This window comes from Poecilia reticulata, chromosome 1 (assembly GCF_904066995.2).
Source record: "Poecilia reticulata chromosome 1, P_reticulata-male-v2, whole genome shotgun sequence".
NCBI lineage: Eukaryota > Metazoa > Chordata > Actinopteri > Cyprinodontiformes > Poeciliidae > Poecilia > Poecilia reticulata.
In genome coordinates this window covers 26,413,750-26,433,466 of record NC_088830.1, presented here as the reverse complement: position 1 = coordinate 26,433,466, position 19,717 = coordinate 26,413,750, and the positions used below count along the sequence as shown (strand labels likewise).

Below are 19,717 nucleotides of genomic sequence, written 5' to 3'. Positions count from 1 at the left end.
ATATCATCAGTCATGTATTAGTAGTAGTTTTGGGATGGGTATTCGTTAAGTCTTGTACCCAGCAGGTCAAACCACCTCCATTATTTTACCCAGTGAAAATAACTTGAGCTCTGAGCAGGTGGAGACCAACGTTGACAGGATTTAATTTACTAAATAGAGAAAATCAGAGCAATTTGAGCAACAACAATTGGACTTGTACCTGTGAGTGTTAAAGCAGTTCATTAAGAACGTGCTAGCTGTTCCCTACCAACACCTTTTGCAGTGTTAGGCAGGGTGTGACCTCTCCACACCTCCAGGTTTCGCCTGATATCTTAACTAATATCAGGTTACGCCTGATATCTTTGAAATATTCAAATGTCAACACATCTTGTCTCATTTTGTGTCTCTTCTGCAGTTGTTTTGTGTTTCCTTCACTGAAATGAAGGAAGCAGAAAAAGTTTCAGCATGGTGATGCATTCATGTCAGCTCTGTGAAAGTAATGTGTATAAAAAAGCTATAAATAAATTAAACATTAAAGTATGAAACAGGAGAGAAAAAAACAAGTCTCAAAATAAAAGTTTTATTTTAAATGAGCTCCATAATTTTAAGTTACAAAAAAATCAACAAAAAAACCCCAGGTCACCATACTATACTATAATATGCACCAGATTTACATCATTTTAAAGGTTATATTGAAAAGTGCTATAACAGTATGCATATAAAAAATACTAAAAAAAACAAACTACAGCACTTTATTACCATAAAAAATCCTCAAATTATCATGTTTTAGTTAGAGAAAATGAGTGAAAACGTAAATATATGAATTTTTAATTGACATGTTAGGCAGTAAAAAGCACTATCTGGTAGAAATTAAACCTTATATTTAACATATTAGTGAGGTAAAAGTTACTAAGGAAGTTAATGTACTCATATTTCTAAAAAAAGTCTCATAATTGAATCATAGTATGACTTTGACCTGACTATTAGGGAACTTTTACCAAAAGTTTAAAATATTTTGGAAATTTTTTTGAAGTAAATATTTTTAACAAATTGGGTTACAGTAATGGTCACATCAAAGTAACTGTGGAACCAGCCATCTGGGTCAGCTGAGCGCTCAAGTTGTTCGTCTTCAAGCTGAGAAGCTGCAATAAACCAGATGCAGCTTCAAAGCTTCCATACAGAAACTGTAAACTGGCGGCCTCCATCACTCCCAGCGTTCCCATCATCTCAGCAGGCCACAGTTTCATGTTCAGCGATAAAAAGTCAGTTCTGTCCTTTCACATCTCGTGACGTTGCGTCAGGAGTTTAGAAAGATTTCCATCGAATAGCCGACAGTATCGTATGGACGAAGTAGAGCAGAGTTGCTACAAACGAGAAAACCTGAAAAGAAGAAAAACAGTTCAGACAGTTCAGATTTACTAACACCTGTAGTTAAAAAAAGGTGTATCATCGTGATGTTGTTTTTGTAGATGCTAAGCTAATTACATCGTTTCAAACAACAGGAACATTCATGATAAAATATAGATAAAGATAAAATCTTTTTAGCTTGTTAGTTAGGATTTATTTACTTTCCACCAAACTCACTGTTGTTTTTCTACGTTTAAAGAAACTGTTTCCAATAACAGAACTTAACAGAACTTCAAAAGATCCACGCTAATCCTTAAAGCTAATGTTTATCACTGATCAGATCACTACTTCTGTGCTATCATCCAAATGCTGAAAGTTTTAAAAATATAAACATATTAGAAACGTTTATATTTTTAAAATGTAATTTAAATATATATATTTTAATTACATATATATATATATTTCACTTTTTAAATTAAAACATTTAAAAATATTTTTCACAAATTTTCATTTAAAAAAAAATGTAATTTCTAGAAAATTAAAAAATATATTTTCAGTCTTTAAAAAAATCTACATTTTTAATTTCTAGAAAATTAAACATATTTTTATCATCATTGTTAGCTAGCTAAGAGGTTCGAGGCTAAGAGGCTAGTTAACAATGAAGCTAACCAACAAATGAAAACATTTTAAAAAATATTTTCTTTTTTTAGAAAATGAACATTTTTCATTTTTAGAAAATTAAAAATATATTTTTTAAATTGTATGTTTTCTGACATGAATTGCGCACTTCATTTAGTTAGCTCGTTAGCTAGCTAACAACAACGTGAACACATTAAATAAAAGGTGAACAAGTAGGCTATACTCCAGAACAAGTTTCTTGTACAACAGATTTTCTTTGGTCAGCATTCATTCGTTTTCCAAGTCAAGTTTTCCAGAAATAGTTTAATTTCTCTGATGCACCACAATGCCCTCCATAAATACAGGGTACTTACAACCGCAGAGATATCCAGCTTGTAGACTTTAGTGAGGGGATCGGATTTGTAGTCCATGGTGACTTTAGCCAGAGCAACTGAGGCGCTGAGGTAGAAGACGACGGCAATGAGATGATAGATAAAGTCCTGATGGAGGAAGATGGAAGAGAAGAGCACAGAATGAGAGAAATGCTTGTTATAGAAAATCTAATAAACATAAAATGTGATTATATGTTTACATTTGAGAAAAAAAAACATTGACAACTGCCAAAAGCTTGTGAAAACCCAATATAAAATAAGAAAGTCACTTTCTGTGGTAGAGGTGTGCCGATCGATCAGCCACCGATCATAATTGGCCGATTTCCGTGAAAAAGCGTAGGTTCTGCTGTTGAACCGCTGCTACGCTACAGGTAGCAATATTTCACAGACGGAGCGCCGCTTCTGCTCCACCTGGTAGTGACTCTCACACTGAACCTATGCTTAAAGCTGCAGCATCTAACCTAAAAAAATACATTTTACATACGTATTAAAACTTTCGCTGTCCGAACATGAGACAGATAATCTCTAAAAAAAAAAATCGATCTCCTCCCTGTTCTGCATAATTACTCCGCTCAGTCAGAAACAGCCAATCAAAGCTAGCAGTAATCAGCTAGCCGCCATGCTATCAGGAAGTTTTCATTCAGTAACTCTGGATTGTTTATTGTAACGAATCCTGTATTTGCCTTTGAATGTTAAGTTTTATACTTGAATTTTTTTGGCAATGTTGAGAGGTTTTTTGCATTATTTAGCCTCTTCAGAGCCTTCATATGTTATCAGTCTGTTAAAGATGGTATTACCAATAGCAGTACAATTTGCACAATGCATGTTTGTTTTTTTTCTTGGAAAAAGTTATTAAAAACAAGTTTTTGTCTAAATTAAGGTGAATTCATGGCTCATTTTTCCACATAATGTAACCTGTAGTGCTTATGATTAAAAAAATAATAATTATGTGATGACCTCATGGGTGATCGGAATCAGAATCGGCAGGAAAAAACCTGATCGGCACATCTTTACTAAATACACATACCTAACCACTTTATTAGCTATGACTTGCTTTTACATTTTGCTTTCAAAACTTCCTTAATTCATCTTTCCACAGATACAAAAGGTGAAGCGTTAAGTGGCCGTTAAGTGAATATCCTGGATTTAGACGCTGCAAAAACACAAAGTATTTTTATCTGGCTTCTGCTGCAAATATAGTACAGTGGAAATAAGACAAATCTAATTTACGATTAACTTTTCAGCAAGATTTATGAACATGTAAGAAAACAATTCTTAAATATTGATGAAAAAGTTGGCAGATTATTCTTCTCATAACAAGACATTTATCTTCAGTTAAAAGTGAAATAATCAATATAAAAAAACTATTGGCTTAAAACAAGCCGATATATCTTGCTGAAAAGTTACTTGTCAATTAGTTTAGTCTTATTTAAAGTATACTAAAGTACTTGCACTAAAATCTAGACAAAGATTTTGTTTTTATGTTGAATGCAACATCAATGTTTTTTAAGCAAAAGTTTTCTTTAAATTTAAAAAGATGTTGGAATACTTTTACAAATTAAAATTGTTTTTAGTGTAATTTAGTACTTAGAAACATCTCCAAAATATCTAGCAGCTTTTGCCTGCAGCATGTGGATTGAAACGAACGACTGACCAGCTGATGACTTCTCCAAAAGTAAGCATTATGTTTGTACAAGTCACTAAAACAAGAGTTTGCTGTGTTGTTTTTTCTGCCAGTGATAACTTACTGCAGCTGCCCAGCCACTGGAGTTGCCGTGGGAACCGCAGGCGAACACCACCAACCAGACGAAGGTCATGACGAAGCAGAAGACTGAGACAAACATGACCCAGGCCTGAGGGTTCTGCGGTACCACGTAGGTGCACGCCACCAGGATCCACACCAGGCCACCGAAGATCTGCAGGCACGCCGGAGAGACGTCAGACAACACTGGACACAACGCTGAACACAACGCTGAACACAACGCTGGACACAACACACAACACTGGACACAACACTGGACACAACACTGAACACAACACTGGACACAACGCTGGACACAACACACAACACTGAACACAACACTGGACACAACACTACACACAACACTGAACACAACACTGGACACAACACTGGACACAACACACAACACTGGACACAACACTGGACACAACACACAACACTGAACACAACACTGGACACAACACTGAACACAACACTGGACACAACACTGAACACAACACTGGACACAACACTGGACACAACACACAACACTGGACACAACACTGGACACAACACACAACACTGGACACAACGCTGGACACAACACTGGACACAACACTGGACACAACACTGGACACAACACTGGACACAACACTGAACACAACACTGAACACAACACTGGACACAACACTGAACACAACACTGGACACAACACTGAACACAACACTGAACACAACACTGGACACAACGCTGGACACAACGCTGGACACAACGCTGAACACAACACTGGACACAACGCTGGACACAACACTGGACACAACGCTGGACACAACACTGGACACAACACTGGACACAACACTGGACACAACACTGAACACAACACTGAACACAACACTGAACACAACACTGAACACAACACTGGACACAACACTGAACACAACACTGAACACAACACTGGACACAACGCTGGACACAACGCTGGACACAACGCTGCTTCATTTCCTCATTCATGGGTTGTTGTTGTTGTAAAAGATGGAATGTTGTCTGACTAGTGGACTCAAACCGCAGAGGGTTAGAGAAAGTTCACCTTTAACAGGGAAAACATTGTTAGAAACCCTGTCTTGTTCTCAAAGGTATTTACCCGCTCAGTTGGTGGTGATTACAATGCAAAACAGAAAACCTCACCAAGTACTTTTGTCTAGTTTCTGTCGCAAACATCGTAGTGCAGTCGAAACAAGACGAAACTGACTTATCAGTAGCTTTCAGCAAGATGAACCGGCTTATTTTGAGTGGTAAATTCCTTAGTATTGATGAAAAAGTTCTACATTTCTTCTCTTATAACGTGGGAAAAATGTCTTGTTATAAGAAAAATAATCTGCCAATGGAACAAGAACTTTTTCATCAATATTAACAAATTATTGACGTAAAACAAGCTCCTATTTCTTGCTGAAAAGTTACTTGTGAGTTCATTTTTTCTTATTGCAAGTGATCTAAGATATTTGCGACAGAAACTAGACAAAAAATCTTGGTATGATTTTGTGTTTTTGCAGTGTACTCACTGAACTCTGACAAAAGTTTAAAGCACGCACTGCAAAAACACAAAATCTTACCAAGTATTTTTGGTTTAGTTTCTAGTTCAAATATCTTACTTAGTTCACTTGAAATAAGGCAAAACTAACTTATAAATAACACTGTACAAGATATATCTTCTTGTTTGTTCTAGTTTCATTGGCAGATTATTTCACTTATTGCAAGATACTTTTCCCATGTTTTTAGTGTCATAATCTGTCAGTGGAACCAGAACTTTTTCATCAATATTACCGACTTAAAATAGGCAGATATATCTGAAAAGTTACTCGTTAGTTTTGTCTTATTTCAAGCGTAGTGAGATATTAGTACTAGAAAAACTAAACCAAGAATACTTGGTAAGATTTTTTATATATTTTCTGCTCATATTGTGAAGCTAATCCATGTGTGATTCTTTTGGGCCTGCAGGTAGGAGAATGAATGTCTGTCTCTGAAAACGTTGAACATAAACGACAGCACTCAGCCTCTGTTTAAAGATGCACAGCTTGAGTTTCCATCATTTTGTCCATCCTGCATGTCCAGCTCGCTCCACAGCAGGGAGCCGGGTGCCTCTGCCTTCGTTTATTCAACACCACTAATGATTGACGGGCTGCATTATTCATGGCGCCGACCCTCCTAACCTGCTGCCTTTACAGTCCAATTCCACCTGCATGTTTGCTCCTTTTCTCTGTGGGTCATTTTGAGTTCAGACTCCAGTTAAACACAAAGACGTCAGCAGCATTCCACAAACGTCTTACTAAAGTTAGAAGAGCTGGGAGGAAACCTTTGTGGGTTTTCTTTTAAAGGTTTTATTGGCTCTAGTGGCCTTTATTTGATAGGAAGGTGGGCATTGAGAGAGGGTGAAGGCATGCGGCAAAGGTCACCAGGTCAGGAATTGAACCGGCGACGGCCACGTCGAGGACTGAGGCCTTCATGTGTGGGTTGTGCTCAACCCCTGCGGGTTGTGGGTTTTTGATGTCTCTCTTCTGTCTAACAGGGTTAATTGAGGAATTAAATCTCCTGTAACTGTTTTTGACCTCTAACCCTTAATTTGATTGGCTCACTAATTTTCCTTCTTACATTTACGTTTAACTTCACTGTAAAACATTTGAGCTGTATTTAGTTGTTTCTACTGTCTTCTACTCTTTAAGTCACATAAATTTAAAGTTTTAGATTTTGAGCCTAAATGTGAGTTTGTGGAAGATAAACTTACAGCAGTAAGTTGTTAACTTGTTATTAATTTGGTCAAACCTCCAAGAGTTTAATAAACTAGAGTTTTTAGGTTTGCACTTAAAAAACTGAAAGTAGAAAAAGACAGGAGTGGGAACTATTTCCCAGAATGCTTAGTGGCATGTTTCTGTATCCTGAGATGGAAGTGTGTTACATTGATCTGACTTTGGTGTTTTATTGGGGCAAATGTTTATTTTAAAGCTTGAGGATAAAGTCCTGATCACACTGAATGTTTCTGAGCTGAATTCATTGTGATGCTTAATAAAATTCATTATCAGATCAGAAATTTTGTTCATGCAGTTTGAAACAAGAATTTAAATTATTCTAAAGTAAAATAAGTAGATATTTTATGAGTAAAATAGAAGAAAAATGTGGCTTTAAATTTTTTTCCTTGCATATTGTGAAATAAATATTTGGTTTAAATTGCAGCATTAAGTCAAAACTCACAATTCAAGATTAATGAACTTAAAAAACAAAGTTTAGACAACTTGTCTCTTGTTGTTAAATCAACTTCTTGAACTTTAATTTCTGAGTTAAAACCAAAACAGCTTTTTGAGACTTAAATTACTTTTTCCAGGCAGCAGGTGGACTTTTGTTTTCAAGTTAAACCACCTTTAGACAACCTGATAGGTTTGCGGGACAATCACAAGCAGAGATGGGCTACATTTAAAATGTTTACACTATTCAAACTGATTAAATCTTTTAAAGAGGAGTCAGAACAGGTACTTTATAGAGCTCCCTCTCCTCCAGACGTCACTGTTGATCAGGGGGACAAATGTCTCTCAAAGTGTTCCTCCGTCGCACCTCAAACACGCTGTTACATTATATTAATCGACTTGGCTTTAAGTTTGTTGCTTGTGAGAAGATGGAGAGGAAAGCTGGATCCAAACACACAACTTTCCAACTGCAAATCATCTTCCTGTTCCTGTTCAGAATGTAACTGACTCAATTTGTGGCCTTCATCAGCGTCATTCGAAGGATGAAGGCTGCAAACCGAAATGTTGGTCTGCGTATAAAGTTGTTTCCTCATCCTTCAAGTGTTGTTAATGTCTTTTGGGAGTCAGCGAAGTTGTTCCAATTATATGAAACTTTATTTGAAAGTTTCATATAATTTATAATAAGTTTTATTATAAATTATTTAAAATTTAATGGACGCAGAGACAGAAAAGAAAGGGGGAAAGTTTGCTGCTTCCTGCTTTACAAAAACAAATGCATCTCTTTACTGTCCCGTCCTGTGTAACCTAGATTAACCTTACATTTTTCTACCTTCACAAAATGTTTTTACTTCTAATTTTAGATTTGTTCAGCTTGTAAACAACGGTTTAGAAGGAAGTAAAAAATAGCCACTAAAAAAACTGACCGGACTTGTCTTGAGGAATGACGTGAAACGTGGTTTTATTTTTAAACCTAAGAATGACAAAACTAACAAAAGGAGAGTTCAGCTTAGTTTGTCAAGTTCTGCAGCTTTCTGAAATTTTCTATGACGTTTTGTAGAGCCCAGGAGGCAGTTTGATCCGTGCGTAAAAGCTAATTTTGCGCACATGGAGGCGCCAAATTCCTCTTTATGGGGGAAAAAATGAAATAAAATAATAAAAATAAACTCTTGCTCTGTTGTAAGTTGCTGTTAAAACCCTCGTAGACGCCATTTCTTACCAGTTCAGGCACGTAGAGGATGTCCGGAATGGTGGTGCAAACCCCCACGCCGTTGGGCAGGTGGCCCATCGTTACAGTGTTGGAAGCCATTTCCGCGGATCTGCTGAAGCTGAAGCTGAAGAGAGACTGAGGAGGATTCAGACCTGCCTGGCTTTAAACCAGAAGGAGCCGACTGGAAAAACCGGAATCCCCATCAGCCGAGCGCAGACACGCCCGGCGGCCCGCACGGCGCAGGATGGATCTGAGGAGCTGAGACAGACTGACGGGGAGAGACGCGCTAATTAATCTTTGACCAGAGTCTACTTTATCACCATGGCAACCTGAGGCAGAGCAGCTGCCGACAACAAAACAACAACACAAGAGGAACAACAAAAAACTGCTCCTCTAATTTCTACCACAAATGACAAATGTATCTAAAAAATGGCGCAAAATTAGGAACGTTTGTAAACTTGATTGTCTTGACAAGTTATGGATGGATTTCTGTTCACATCCAGTGAGTGAACAATTTGTGAAACCTTTTTGGCAAAATTATAACTAAATGTCTCACCAGGTTTGTGAATAAATTTACACTTTGTCCATTGTTTTAAGGCACATGAGTCAAACTCAAGGCCCGTGGGCCAAATCTGGCCCACCACAGCTTTTTATGTGGCCCTCTTCTAGACTAAACACTAAATATGCTAAATATTATCTCATCAATCAAATCAATGCAGGTTTTATCTGTTTATTGTCAAATTATATCAATCAGTCCCTCCAGTTTCTTGAGGATTAATTTATCGTGGAAATTCACACAAAATCTCTTTTTTTGCATCACACATAGTTGGGAGTTTACAGCAGATTTTTCTCAAAAATTATCAAAAAATTTCTTACTTGTACTGAACAGCTGCCTCAGCTTTAATTGAACTGAGATTACGGTCCATGATCTATAGTGTAAGGAATGACATTTGCATTTAGCATCATAAGTAAGCACAAATATTTCTAAATTAGCGCCACAAACACAAAATCCTGCAGTGACTGAAAAGATGTTCAATAATATTATTTAATTTTAAGAATTTTTTGATATTTTAACAGTCTGTGAATAGGTTTTATCATAGACTCTTTCTCAACCCGCCCTTTAAGAGCGTTCATGATCTTGATTTGGCCTAAAACGAAGATGAGTTTCACACCCCTGTTTTAGAGATTACCTCAAGCTAGGTGGAGAGTGTCTAAATTAAACATTTCTGTTCTCAAATTACACAAACAGCAGGTTGTTAAAAAGTAAAGTCACTACAAAATACATGTGAAACATTTTTGTTAAATATATTCATTGACTCAAAATCCGATGTTGATGACTTTGGTAAACATCTGATCAGTGAGGATTTGTGTAAAGTGGTTTACATTGACCCTCCTTTTCTCATTTGTTTTATAGCAAGTCAGAGAAAAATGTCAAACTGCTGATTAGGCATTTACTTTATTTACAACAGAAATAGATACATTGTTGTTGATGCCTGTAAACAACAGACCAATGGAGATGTCGAGCATCTTATTTGGCAGGACCGGGCTGCCGGGCAGCTGAGCTGTCCAACAAACACCTCGGATAATCGACTTGCTGGATCCGGTTTCCTGCCGCTGTCATCCTATCCCACAGCCTGGGAAACCTACTCCTGAGGAGGAAAACACTCCATCCCAAAACAAAAACAACACCACACACCTACATGGCGGCAAAACTCTGTTCTTCCATCTGTGACGAGACGTTAAGCTGAACGTTACACTGTAAAACATTTGAAGGTGGTTTAACTTGAAAACAAAAGTCCACCTGCTGCCTTGAAAATGCAATTTAAGTCGACAAGAAAATTGTTTTGGTTTTAACTCAGAAATGAAAGTTCATGAAGTTGATTTAACAACAAGAGACAAGTTGTCTAAATGTTGTTTTTTAAGTTAATTAATCTTGAATTGTGAGTTTTAACTTAATGCTGCAATTTAAACTAAATAATTAGGTGCCCTCACCTGGTTAAAGAGCTAAGTTTCTCTATTATTATCACTCTATGTCAAGTTAAAACAACTGCTTATTTTACTTTAGAATAATTTGAATTCTTGTTTCAAATTGCATGAACAAAATATCTGATCTGACAATGAATTTTATTAAACATTCATTCACTACATTACATACATTCTTATTTCATGTACACTAAGATGTTTGCACTGGAAATACTCGGTAGGATTTTGTGTTTTTACAGTGTATCTGATCCACCTGGCTGTTACGTTGCGTGAGTTGGGAGTTGAAACAAAGCCGTCCCTGTGCATGAATTACTCACTGGGTGACAAACGGTGCACACCCAGTGAAAGAAACTACTGGATGAGAACTGTTGAACAAAACAAATAAAAGGGAATCATAGTGACGCAATAACAAAAGGAGAAAATAATCCCAAAAAAGAAAAAAAAAAAACTACACCCAGGTGCAGCAGATCATGACAACACGCAGAAAACGGTTATGATAGTCAGTTTTCCCAGAAGTCTCAACAGTAATGAATGAGAAACGGGGAAAAAATATTTTAATGCATTGCAATTGTCAATTATATTTCATAATCCATATGATGGTTGACCAGGTTAACTTCAGCATCAGCAAAAACATCCAGACAATGGTTCATGCTGACGCAATTCCTTTAGAAAAATGCTGAAACTTGAAATTCCTCCCTTATCTCTTTGCTTTGCAGACCTGTTATTAGGTAGCAGAGTCTGTTTTAGTATAATCTTCAACTAAATCCGTAAAATGATACGATCATAAATGCAACAACTCCTAGGATTACCGTCATTGGTCATTATTCATGAATGGATTACATATTTATTGAAATGGATTACATAATTGAAACTTCAGGTGAATTAAAACTTCTAGAGGAACGTAAGCAAACTATCGAGCTCCTTTTAATTGATGCAGGGGCGTCAAACTCATTTTCATTTTGGGCCATATCAAAAATCTGAATGTTCTTAAAGGGCCGGTTGTGCCAGAATGTATTGACAAATCCAATTCAACAGCTAAAATATCAATAAATAGCTGCTCCTCCATGCAGGATTTTATGATTGTTTTAGTGTTTTTTGCAATCTAAAATTTGTAAGGCATTTTTACGATATTTGCGCAAATGATTGATGCCAAATGTGACTTTTTGTTACTCGCCGTATCGGTTACGGACTATAACATACAATCAAGTAAGGCTGAGGCAGCAGTCGCTTAAACTCAACATTTTTGACAGTAAAATCAGAAAAAAAAATGTGGGGATCTGTTGATTTTGTGTAAATTTTGCCGATTCGTGAAAAACTGGAGTGACTTATTGATGTAATTTGAAGTCTACAGGGCCACATAAAAAACTTCGCCGGGCCAGACTGGCACCTGGGCCTTGAGTTTGACACCTGTGGCTTATTGAGTCAGACTCAGGTTCATGTTTCTCCATGCGTGGATTAAACGGGCTCACTGTGGTTCACCAGATTCCCAAAGCTTTAGAAAGTGCTTTGTAACCTTTTCCAATCTGCCAGATCTCAACAACTTTCTTCTTCTTTTGTTCCTGAATTTTTGTGACCTGGACGAAGGTGAGATTCCAGACACACTGCGATATATTTTGGTGCTGCATTGCAAGCAAGAGGGAAAACAAAGCATTGTAGGCAACAAGTTATCTGTTCATTTTTCATTTTATATCATTCAAATAGCTGTTTTTTGTACTTTGCTTTTGTTTTTTCCTGACTGAGAAACTACGACAATGTTATCTAAACCGGTTTGATTCCTGGATGGCTGCAGGTCTTTATCGTCTGTTAAACTGCTTCTCTTCGTCTTGTAAGAATGCAAATGTTGTCTTTACTCTCGTCAAACCAACATCTTCTCTCCAAACCATCTGATGGATGTGTTTGATAAATTGTGTCTTTTTCGAAGAGCACATGGATTATTATCTGTGCTAACTCCTTCTAGCTTTGAAAAATCCTCATTATGTCAATATCTACTGTTCATTACGCTCAGATTTCTGGAGTTCAGCTTAAGCAGAAGATCAGATTCCAAATTAAGGAATTTCCATCCATCTATCCATTTTCTTACACCCTTGTCCCTCAGTGGGGTCAGGAGGGTTGCTGGTGCCTCTCCAGATAACGTTCTGGGCGAGAGGCGGGGTCACCCTGGACAGGTCGCCAGTCTGTCAAAGGGCAACACAGAGACACACAACCATGCACACACACACACTCACACCTAGGGGTAATTTGGAGAGGCCAATTAAACTGACAGTCATGTTTTTGGACTGTGGGAGGAAACCGGAGTACCTGGAGAAAACCCACACATGCACAGGGAGAACATGCAAACTCCATGCAGAAAGACCAGGGCCGGGAATCGAACCCAGAACCTTCTTGCTGCAAGGCAACAGCTCTACCAACTGCGCCACTGAGCAGCCCAAATTAAGGAATTTCTGCAACCAATTAAAAAGAAAACGAATTAGCTTGATTGTTAACTCAGCTTGTGTCCTAAACAGTTCATGTAAATACTGATCCAGATCATTTTAACTGCATTAACTCCGATACGCTCAGTTTTTTTCATGTTGTTAGCGCAGATAATCTCACCTGATACTGAGGTGATGTTGCGTGACACGTGACGTTCTTGTTTCTGGAGTACTGCCAGAACAAAACATCAGATCAGTTAATGGCCACATTCCTGAAAAGCGATTGGAAGGACGAGTTTGTTTCTGTCGTTGATGAACATCGCTCTGTACGTCACACACACACAACACACACTCCACTGGAAGACGAGATATCTGATTAACTCCAGATTCTAAGTCGTAGATTAATTAAATCACCACTGCAGGTATCTGTAACATTGGTGCTGGTCTTATCATAGCAAAACAGTGAAGTTGGAAAAACATCGAACTTTAACATATGTCAAAAATGTTAAAATAATTTGACAAGAAATTTTATTTAATTAAACTGAAGCCCTCTCTATATTTTAACCTCTGTCCAGGAGAAAAACGGAGTAATCCACTCACTGTTATACTGCAAATACTCTTAAAAAGTTGTCTTTGGTTGATGTTTTGAAGTTTTATTCATGTGTTTGTTACAAGTAGTGTAGTTTCTTGCATGAAAGCACAAAAAGTCTTTATTCGACAGAAGACATTCACATGAGGGGAGGAGGACGGCGTTGTACTTGAGCCTCCCGATCAACCGGTTCAACCACCACCCGCTCTCCTTTGCTGTTGAAGAAGTTAAGAAATCAAGGGTGGGACCTCGATTTCCTGCTTACCAAACTTTATGCATTTTCAATTGTAATCTAGTAATGCACTTGAAAAAAGCTGAAGTTTGGGTTCATTAAAACGGGACACAGTGGGTGTTGGTTTTTTTTACAAGATGTGAATGTTGTGTTGTAGCTGATATCACAGCTTCTGTTTTTAAAGGTCAATAGTTTACCAAAAATGTTTAAAGAAACAAATACAGAGGAATTACTGTGTTATTCTTCAGTAACCAATTATTGCAGTTCCATTATAAATTTCAAACACTTTTATATTTTTTAGTGAGAATAAGAGAAAAATGGATCTAAACCTGAAGTGAAATGTAAAAAACCCCTAGATAAATAAATTGTTTTGATGCTTTTTCAACTTCTTTGGCATGTGTAATCAAACGGGTTTTGGTTTAATCAGACAGGTTTTCTTTTGGACATATTCTGGTCAGGAAACACCAGGAGGGACGGATGGATGGACAGATGGATGAATGGAACTATTGTGTTACTTTTGGTAATTCTGTGAATTTGTCATTTATGTTTTCAAAGTTTTCAATAAAATGTTTTCCTTGAATTTTTTTCAATGTCTTAGTTGAATTTTTTTTACAGCACTTTATTTTTTGCTTGTGTACAAATATAATACCAGCATAAAGCATAATGTCAAATTTTTTGTTTTACATATTCAACCCTGTTGACTTAAATGTGCGCTATAAATGTTTATCTTAAATTACATTGTTTAGTGATGTTTCAATATTTGTTTTTTATTAAACATGCGACTTCTCCAATGTTTTTCTACATATTTTGTTAATAAATAATACATTTCAACGTCATGTCCATCGATTCAGAGGCTGAAAATAAAATACCCCACCAAGCATACGTTATTTTTCAGTTCCGGTGGCCCCACCTGCTGGCCAGCAGAGGTATCGCCCCACTGCGCCTTTACTCTGAGTATTACGGTGTTCGGATAAGGTCTTTTACCGTAACTGGGAGTGTGTGGTTACTTTTCGATTGACATGGCAGCTGTTGCCAAACAGCAGCTGCTCTTCAGCTCAACGTGAGTCTACTATCCTTGTTTTACGGTCTGAAGCAGCGATATATGATCGATAATATTGCTTTAGTTGGCTTGTTCGCTGCCTTGTAGGTTCATGTGGTTAGCTTAGCCTGTTGTACTTTGATCTTTGATATCGACGTTGCTGTTGACGCGGCGGAAGCGACGAACGGAACCAGAACTGTCATATTAAAAGTCAACAATAACCAGGTAAGCTCAACGACTTAAATGAGCAGAATGTGATCATAGAGCCTGTTTGTTAGCACAGTTTGCACGTCAGGCTGATACAGAAACAACAGGGCTGGTTGAGTATGATGTTTATTTCTGACAACATTAAAGCTGTACCGGAGTTCAGCTTGAAAATTCATGTATAGTACGAGCTGAAGAACTCAGTGTCCTGGTATGGTCCAATAAAACATGCGGTTTGAATAAAGGTTTTCGTCTTTCAGAATATGTTGAATCAAAAAACAGGTTTTTCTGATTTTTCCTGTGTCACGTATCTGCTAGAAGCGAGAGGGGCGTGGCTGCATGATGTTATCTGTCCTGTAGTAATCTCTGAGGAGCAGTTCAAGACAAGACTGCTTGTTGTACACAGAGTTGGGTAGTAAATAACTCAAAAACATTCACTTAATTAACTTTTTTCACATATATAAAATGTGCTTTTAGGAGTATTTTTACTATGCTGTTCTTTTTACGCTTACTTGAGTAATTTTATTATGAAGTATTTCTGCTCTTCAGTAAAATTTCTGGATTTTCTACCCACTGAATGAAATACAAAACATGTTTTAACAAAAAATTCACCAGACACACGTGCAGTTTTTTTAAACGCTTTATATGTTTTTATATTGATGATTTGAAAAAAAATTATATTTTGCCTGAATTAGTTATTTTTGTCACATGAATTATTGTCATTTTGGTCCTTAGCACACCTAATTAACTACATTTTGGTCTGTCTGATTATGTAATTTCTAAATATTAAGTGATTGCTAATTTGACCAGTTTCTGAATACTTGAGTAAAACCTTTTACCAAATACTGTTTTTACTCTTGAGTAATTTATTGAATGGCTACTTTTAACTTTTACTTCAGTGAAAATATGTTGAAGTTGGGGTACTCTCACTTGAGTACAATTTTTGTGGACTCTGCTCACTTCTGATTGTATGAATCACTGATCCATCTATCTGATCAATGAGATTTAACAAAACTTTACATTTTGCAAGTCTTTTTTATAGACTGGTAATGCAAAGGGATTTATAACTTCAGTACCTGAGAGCTGCAACTTTTACATGCATCCATTCACCAACCACTTGAATAGTTCAATTACCTTTCTCAGACTGTCAAGCTCAGCAGACACCTTGTAAAAAGAAAATACAATCATTTGTTTCTGGTTTATTGGAGCAGAACTGCTTCTAGAAGTGCATTTTCTATGCACCACAAATCTGGAACGAACTTCCAGAAAACTGCAAAACAGCGGAAACACTAAGTTCCTTTAAATTACGAGTTGCTTTTGACCCATAATCACTGTAACGTTGACCAACATGTTTGATGTGAATTGATTTTGATTAAATGTAATGTTTGTTACTGACTTCTCAATTGGTGAGTGTATGATGTTTTATATCTTTGTAAAGTATTTAAGTCAAACTTTTTGTTTTTCAATGAATTTAAGACATGTTATTACCTTAATTTTAGGTGCTTAAGACTATTTAAGAATGCACAGATGTTATATTAACAAAAACTCTGTCTTTTTCTACAGGCATAAAGGACAGACCGGGAACTTCTTTGTTTACAAGATGAAGATGTGCCAACAGCTGGATCAGTTTTCCTCAGAGCTATCAGTTCACAGCAGAGTTATCTGATTTCACTGCCTCTAATTCCTCAGAGCAAACCGTTTTCAATGTTGATCTGAAGAGTTCGGATTAGACCTCATTGCTTGTTGGAGTTATTTGACCTGCCGTCGGGTTCAACTCTTTGTTTTCATCAATGCGGCAATGGAAGGTTTTCTTCAGTCAGCACATGCGATGGTCCAGCGCTTTCACTCAAGCCCTCACCCTGTCCATCATCACGTTCTGCGTCGTCCTGCCTCTGTGCTGCCAGCGCCTGCTCTATTCCTACTACTTCTTCAGGTTCACGTACCTGAACTCCATGAGCGATGAGGTCCTGCAGAAGAGCCTTGAGCGAGGCCAGGACGCTCTGCACTTCTGGCAGAGCGGCTATCCAATGGAGTCGACCAGATTCAGCGATGTCGCCCAGAATCCGGAGCTGCTGGTGACCGTGGTGACGGCCAGGCGCAACGAGGGACGGGACTTCCACTACCTGCTCCAGGTGATGCGGCAGCTGAGCAGAATCGCAGCTGACTGTGGGGGTCGGCGATGCGCCGAGATGCTGCTTTGCGACGTGGAGAGCGGCCCGGAGGAAAACCAGGACGCAAAGCTGCTGGAGGGTCATTTCAAAGTCATACGGCGTTCAACTCAAGAGCAGCAAGCCAACAGGGAGTCACCCAACACCTTCGAGAGGGAGAAGAGGGATTACGTGTTCTGCCTCCGCCAGGGATGGGAGCTGGTCAAGCCCAAGAACATGATCCTCCTGGAGGACGACGCTCTACCTGGAGAGGAGTTCTTCACAGTGGTTAAGGATCTGCTTTCTCGCCGGTTTGCCTTCCACACGCTGTACATCAAGCTGTATCACCCTGAAAGGCTGCAGCGCTACTGGAACCCCGAGCCGTACCGCATCCTGGAGTGGGTGGGGCTCGGTTTGGTGGGGGCAACCGCGCTCCTCCTCTCAATCCCTTACTGTAACCCCTGCTCCCTCTCCTTCACTCTGTCGGCCAACCACCTCGTCTTCTTCACCCTCTACTTTATGGTGGCCGCCGAGCTGATAGGAAGGCACTACCTCTTGGAGGTGCGGAGAATCTCCCCGCAGCTCTACGCCGTCTCCCCGGCAACCGAGTGCTGCACCCCGGCCATGCTTTTCCCCGGCAACGCCTCGCTAAGGGTGGCGGACTTCCTGGATGGCTCGTTCTGCTACAAAGGGAACGCCAAGGATATGGTTCTCTACCGCAAGGCCAGGACCACTCTCGGAGAAAGAGCGCACAGCGTGGAACCCAACCTCGTCACGCACATCGGGGCCTATTCCTCAGTCAGACCCAACCCATCCAGGCCCAAACTCCTCTAAAAAAACACTTCACTGCAAAAAGTGTTTTTTGGTCTAGTTTTTGGTGCAGATATATTAGTACACTTAAAATAATACAAGTTATAAGTAACTTTTCATCAAGATAAAGTGGCTTATTTTAGCTCAGTAATTTCTTAACATTCCTCTGGCAGATTATTTGACTGATAACATAGGAAAAGCGTCTTGGTATGCACTGAAACAAAGAATTGAGCTCCAGCTTATAAAAAAAATGTAGTTAATTTTTCCAAACTATAAAATAACTTAAAATATTTACGTGTATTAACTTAATTTGATTACATGTAACAAATTAACTCTTTTTTTTTAAGTTGAATCTTTTCAGTGTAAGTGAACTACTCCTTTTTTTTGTCAATATTAAGGAATTATTTTCTTAAAACGTGCACCTATTTATTGCAGAAAATGTACTTGTGAGCTAGTGTGGTCTTATTTCAAGTGTACTAAGATATTTGTTCTAAAAATGATTGTGAAGATGTGTTTTTAGTGTCGGGTTCACTTTTTTCTGTCACATCATGAAGGCAGAACATGTTGATTTTTGGTTTGGAAATGTTAATGAATGTTTAGACAGGTTTACTGAGTTTTACTTTACTTTACTCACTCTTTTCCACCTGAGTTGCACTTTTAGTTTGAGCTGCCTTCACCAGTTTCTGTCTTTTGTATTAAGTTAGTTTTAGGTGGGAAAAATAAAATAAAGTAAAAGCTGCCAGTTGCATAGAAAGCAATACAACTGAATGGGGTGGCTTTAATTGTTTTCCATATTTAAAAACATGACAAAGGTGATTAGCTTTTCAAATGGGTTTTGGTATTTTTTATTATAATTATTTACCCAGATTTTTGGATACGTATGATTGCTACGGGATGTTTTATATTCACTTTAAAAACTGACCAGTTAAAAAGGTTTTTCTAAAATCTTACTATAATCTATTAGAAGAAATGAGGTTGTGGGAATCTGTTAAATATCATCTACAGGCAGCAGGTCATCAGGAGTTATTTTGGCTTGATCTGGGTTTTTAATTTGAAATATTTCCTTAGGTCAGTTGGCCCAAAAAGTTAACAATGGCAAAGTTTAAACTTATGATTTTAATGACAACTTCACTTGCAAGGACCACGCCACAAAGATATATGATTAAAGATTTATTGATGAAGGGATGAATGATCTTGGTCATTGGGAGAATAATGGCGAGTTTGAGAAGTGAAGATTCTGCGTGGGGGTTTGGTCTTCGGGAAACCTGTGTCCATGTTGTTTTATAGCCTTGGCTTTGCAGATTTATTTGCTTTGCTTTATTTTTAAAATTGAATGAGAAAAAAAATATGGATCTCCTGATGCTGGAAATCTTTGGGAATTTGTTCATTTAACTTGTTCATTTTGAGCTGATGATTTGAACACAGAACCTCTTTGAAAGAGGAATATTTTTTTGATTTTCTTACAGTTTGTCTGCAGACTGGATGAGTTTTAAACATATCTTTACAGTTTATATGTGGTTGTCCAACATGTTTCTGTAAAAGTTTTAGAACTGATTAAAAGGAAGCCATCTTAAACAGCAGATGTTTTTAGACTTAAACTGCTGTCAGAATGCTGTAAAACCAAACATATCGGGGTTAGCTGTATATTGTACAACTATATAAATGAGAAACACAATTTTTTAGTGAAAAAAACCTTAAGAGAAAAATAAACCCAATTACTGTGCAGGATCTCATCTCATGTTTCCGTTTCTGTAATTAGATTTTTCTTATAAGCTTTACAAAGCAGAGTAAATCACCGATTTCACT

At 37.8% G+C, this 19,717-nt stretch overlaps 2 protein-coding genes across 3 annotated transcripts; one reads left to right on the top strand and one right to left on the bottom strand.

The window, feature by feature from the left end:
* Positions 1 to 545: 545 nt before the first annotated feature.
* Positions 546 to 8,658, bottom strand: LOC103469815 (myelin and lymphocyte protein-like). Its single transcript, XM_008417769.3, has 4 exons — positions 8,506 to 8,658; positions 4,085 to 4,252; positions 2,319 to 2,444; positions 546 to 1,359 (listed from the first exon to the last, which is right to left on the bottom strand). The coding sequence occupies exons 1-4, from the start codon at positions 8,593 to 8,595 to the stop codon at positions 1,285 to 1,287; spliced, it is 459 nt and encodes a 152-aa protein (XP_008415991.1). The 5' UTR covers positions 8,596 to 8,658; the 3' UTR covers positions 546 to 1,284.
* A 6,011-nt stretch (positions 8,659 to 14,669) lies between these two features.
* On the top strand, positions 14,670 to 19,644 carry pgap4 (post-GPI attachment to proteins GalNAc transferase 4). Of its 2 annotated transcripts, XM_008417751.3 has the most exons (3): positions 14,682 to 14,771; positions 14,859 to 14,975; positions 16,518 to 19,644. In XM_008417751.3, the coding sequence occupies exon 3, from the start codon at positions 16,745 to 16,747 to the stop codon at positions 17,933 to 17,935; it is 1,191 nt and encodes a 396-aa protein (XP_008415973.2). In that variant the 5' UTR covers positions 14,682 to 14,771; positions 14,859 to 14,975; positions 16,518 to 16,744; the 3' UTR covers positions 17,936 to 19,644. The 2 variants fall into 2 exon arrangements, with proteins under 2 accessions (XP_008415982.2, XP_008415973.2); XM_008417760.3 differs by lacking the exon at positions 14,859 to 14,975 and having other exon boundaries at positions 14,670 to 14,771.
* Positions 19,645 to 19,717: the final 73 nt, after the last annotated feature.

Coding starts and splice junctions, on each gene's coding strand:
- pgap4 (XM_008417760.3), top strand. CDS start 16,745: ATGCGGCAATGGAAGGTTTTCTTCAGTCAGCACATGCGATGGTCCAGC.
- LOC103469815 (XM_008417769.3), bottom strand. CDS start 8,595: ATGGCTTCCAACACTGTAACGATGGGCCACCTGCCCAACGGCGTGGGG. Junction 2,445..4,084: donor CCAGTGGCTGGGCAGCTGCA/GTAAGTTATCAC, acceptor TTCCTCCATCAG/GACTTTATCTATCATCTCAT. Junction 1,360..2,318: donor AGCTGGATATCTCTGCGGTT/GTAAGTACCCTG, acceptor TCTTCTTTTCAG/GTTTTCTCGTTTGTAGCAAC.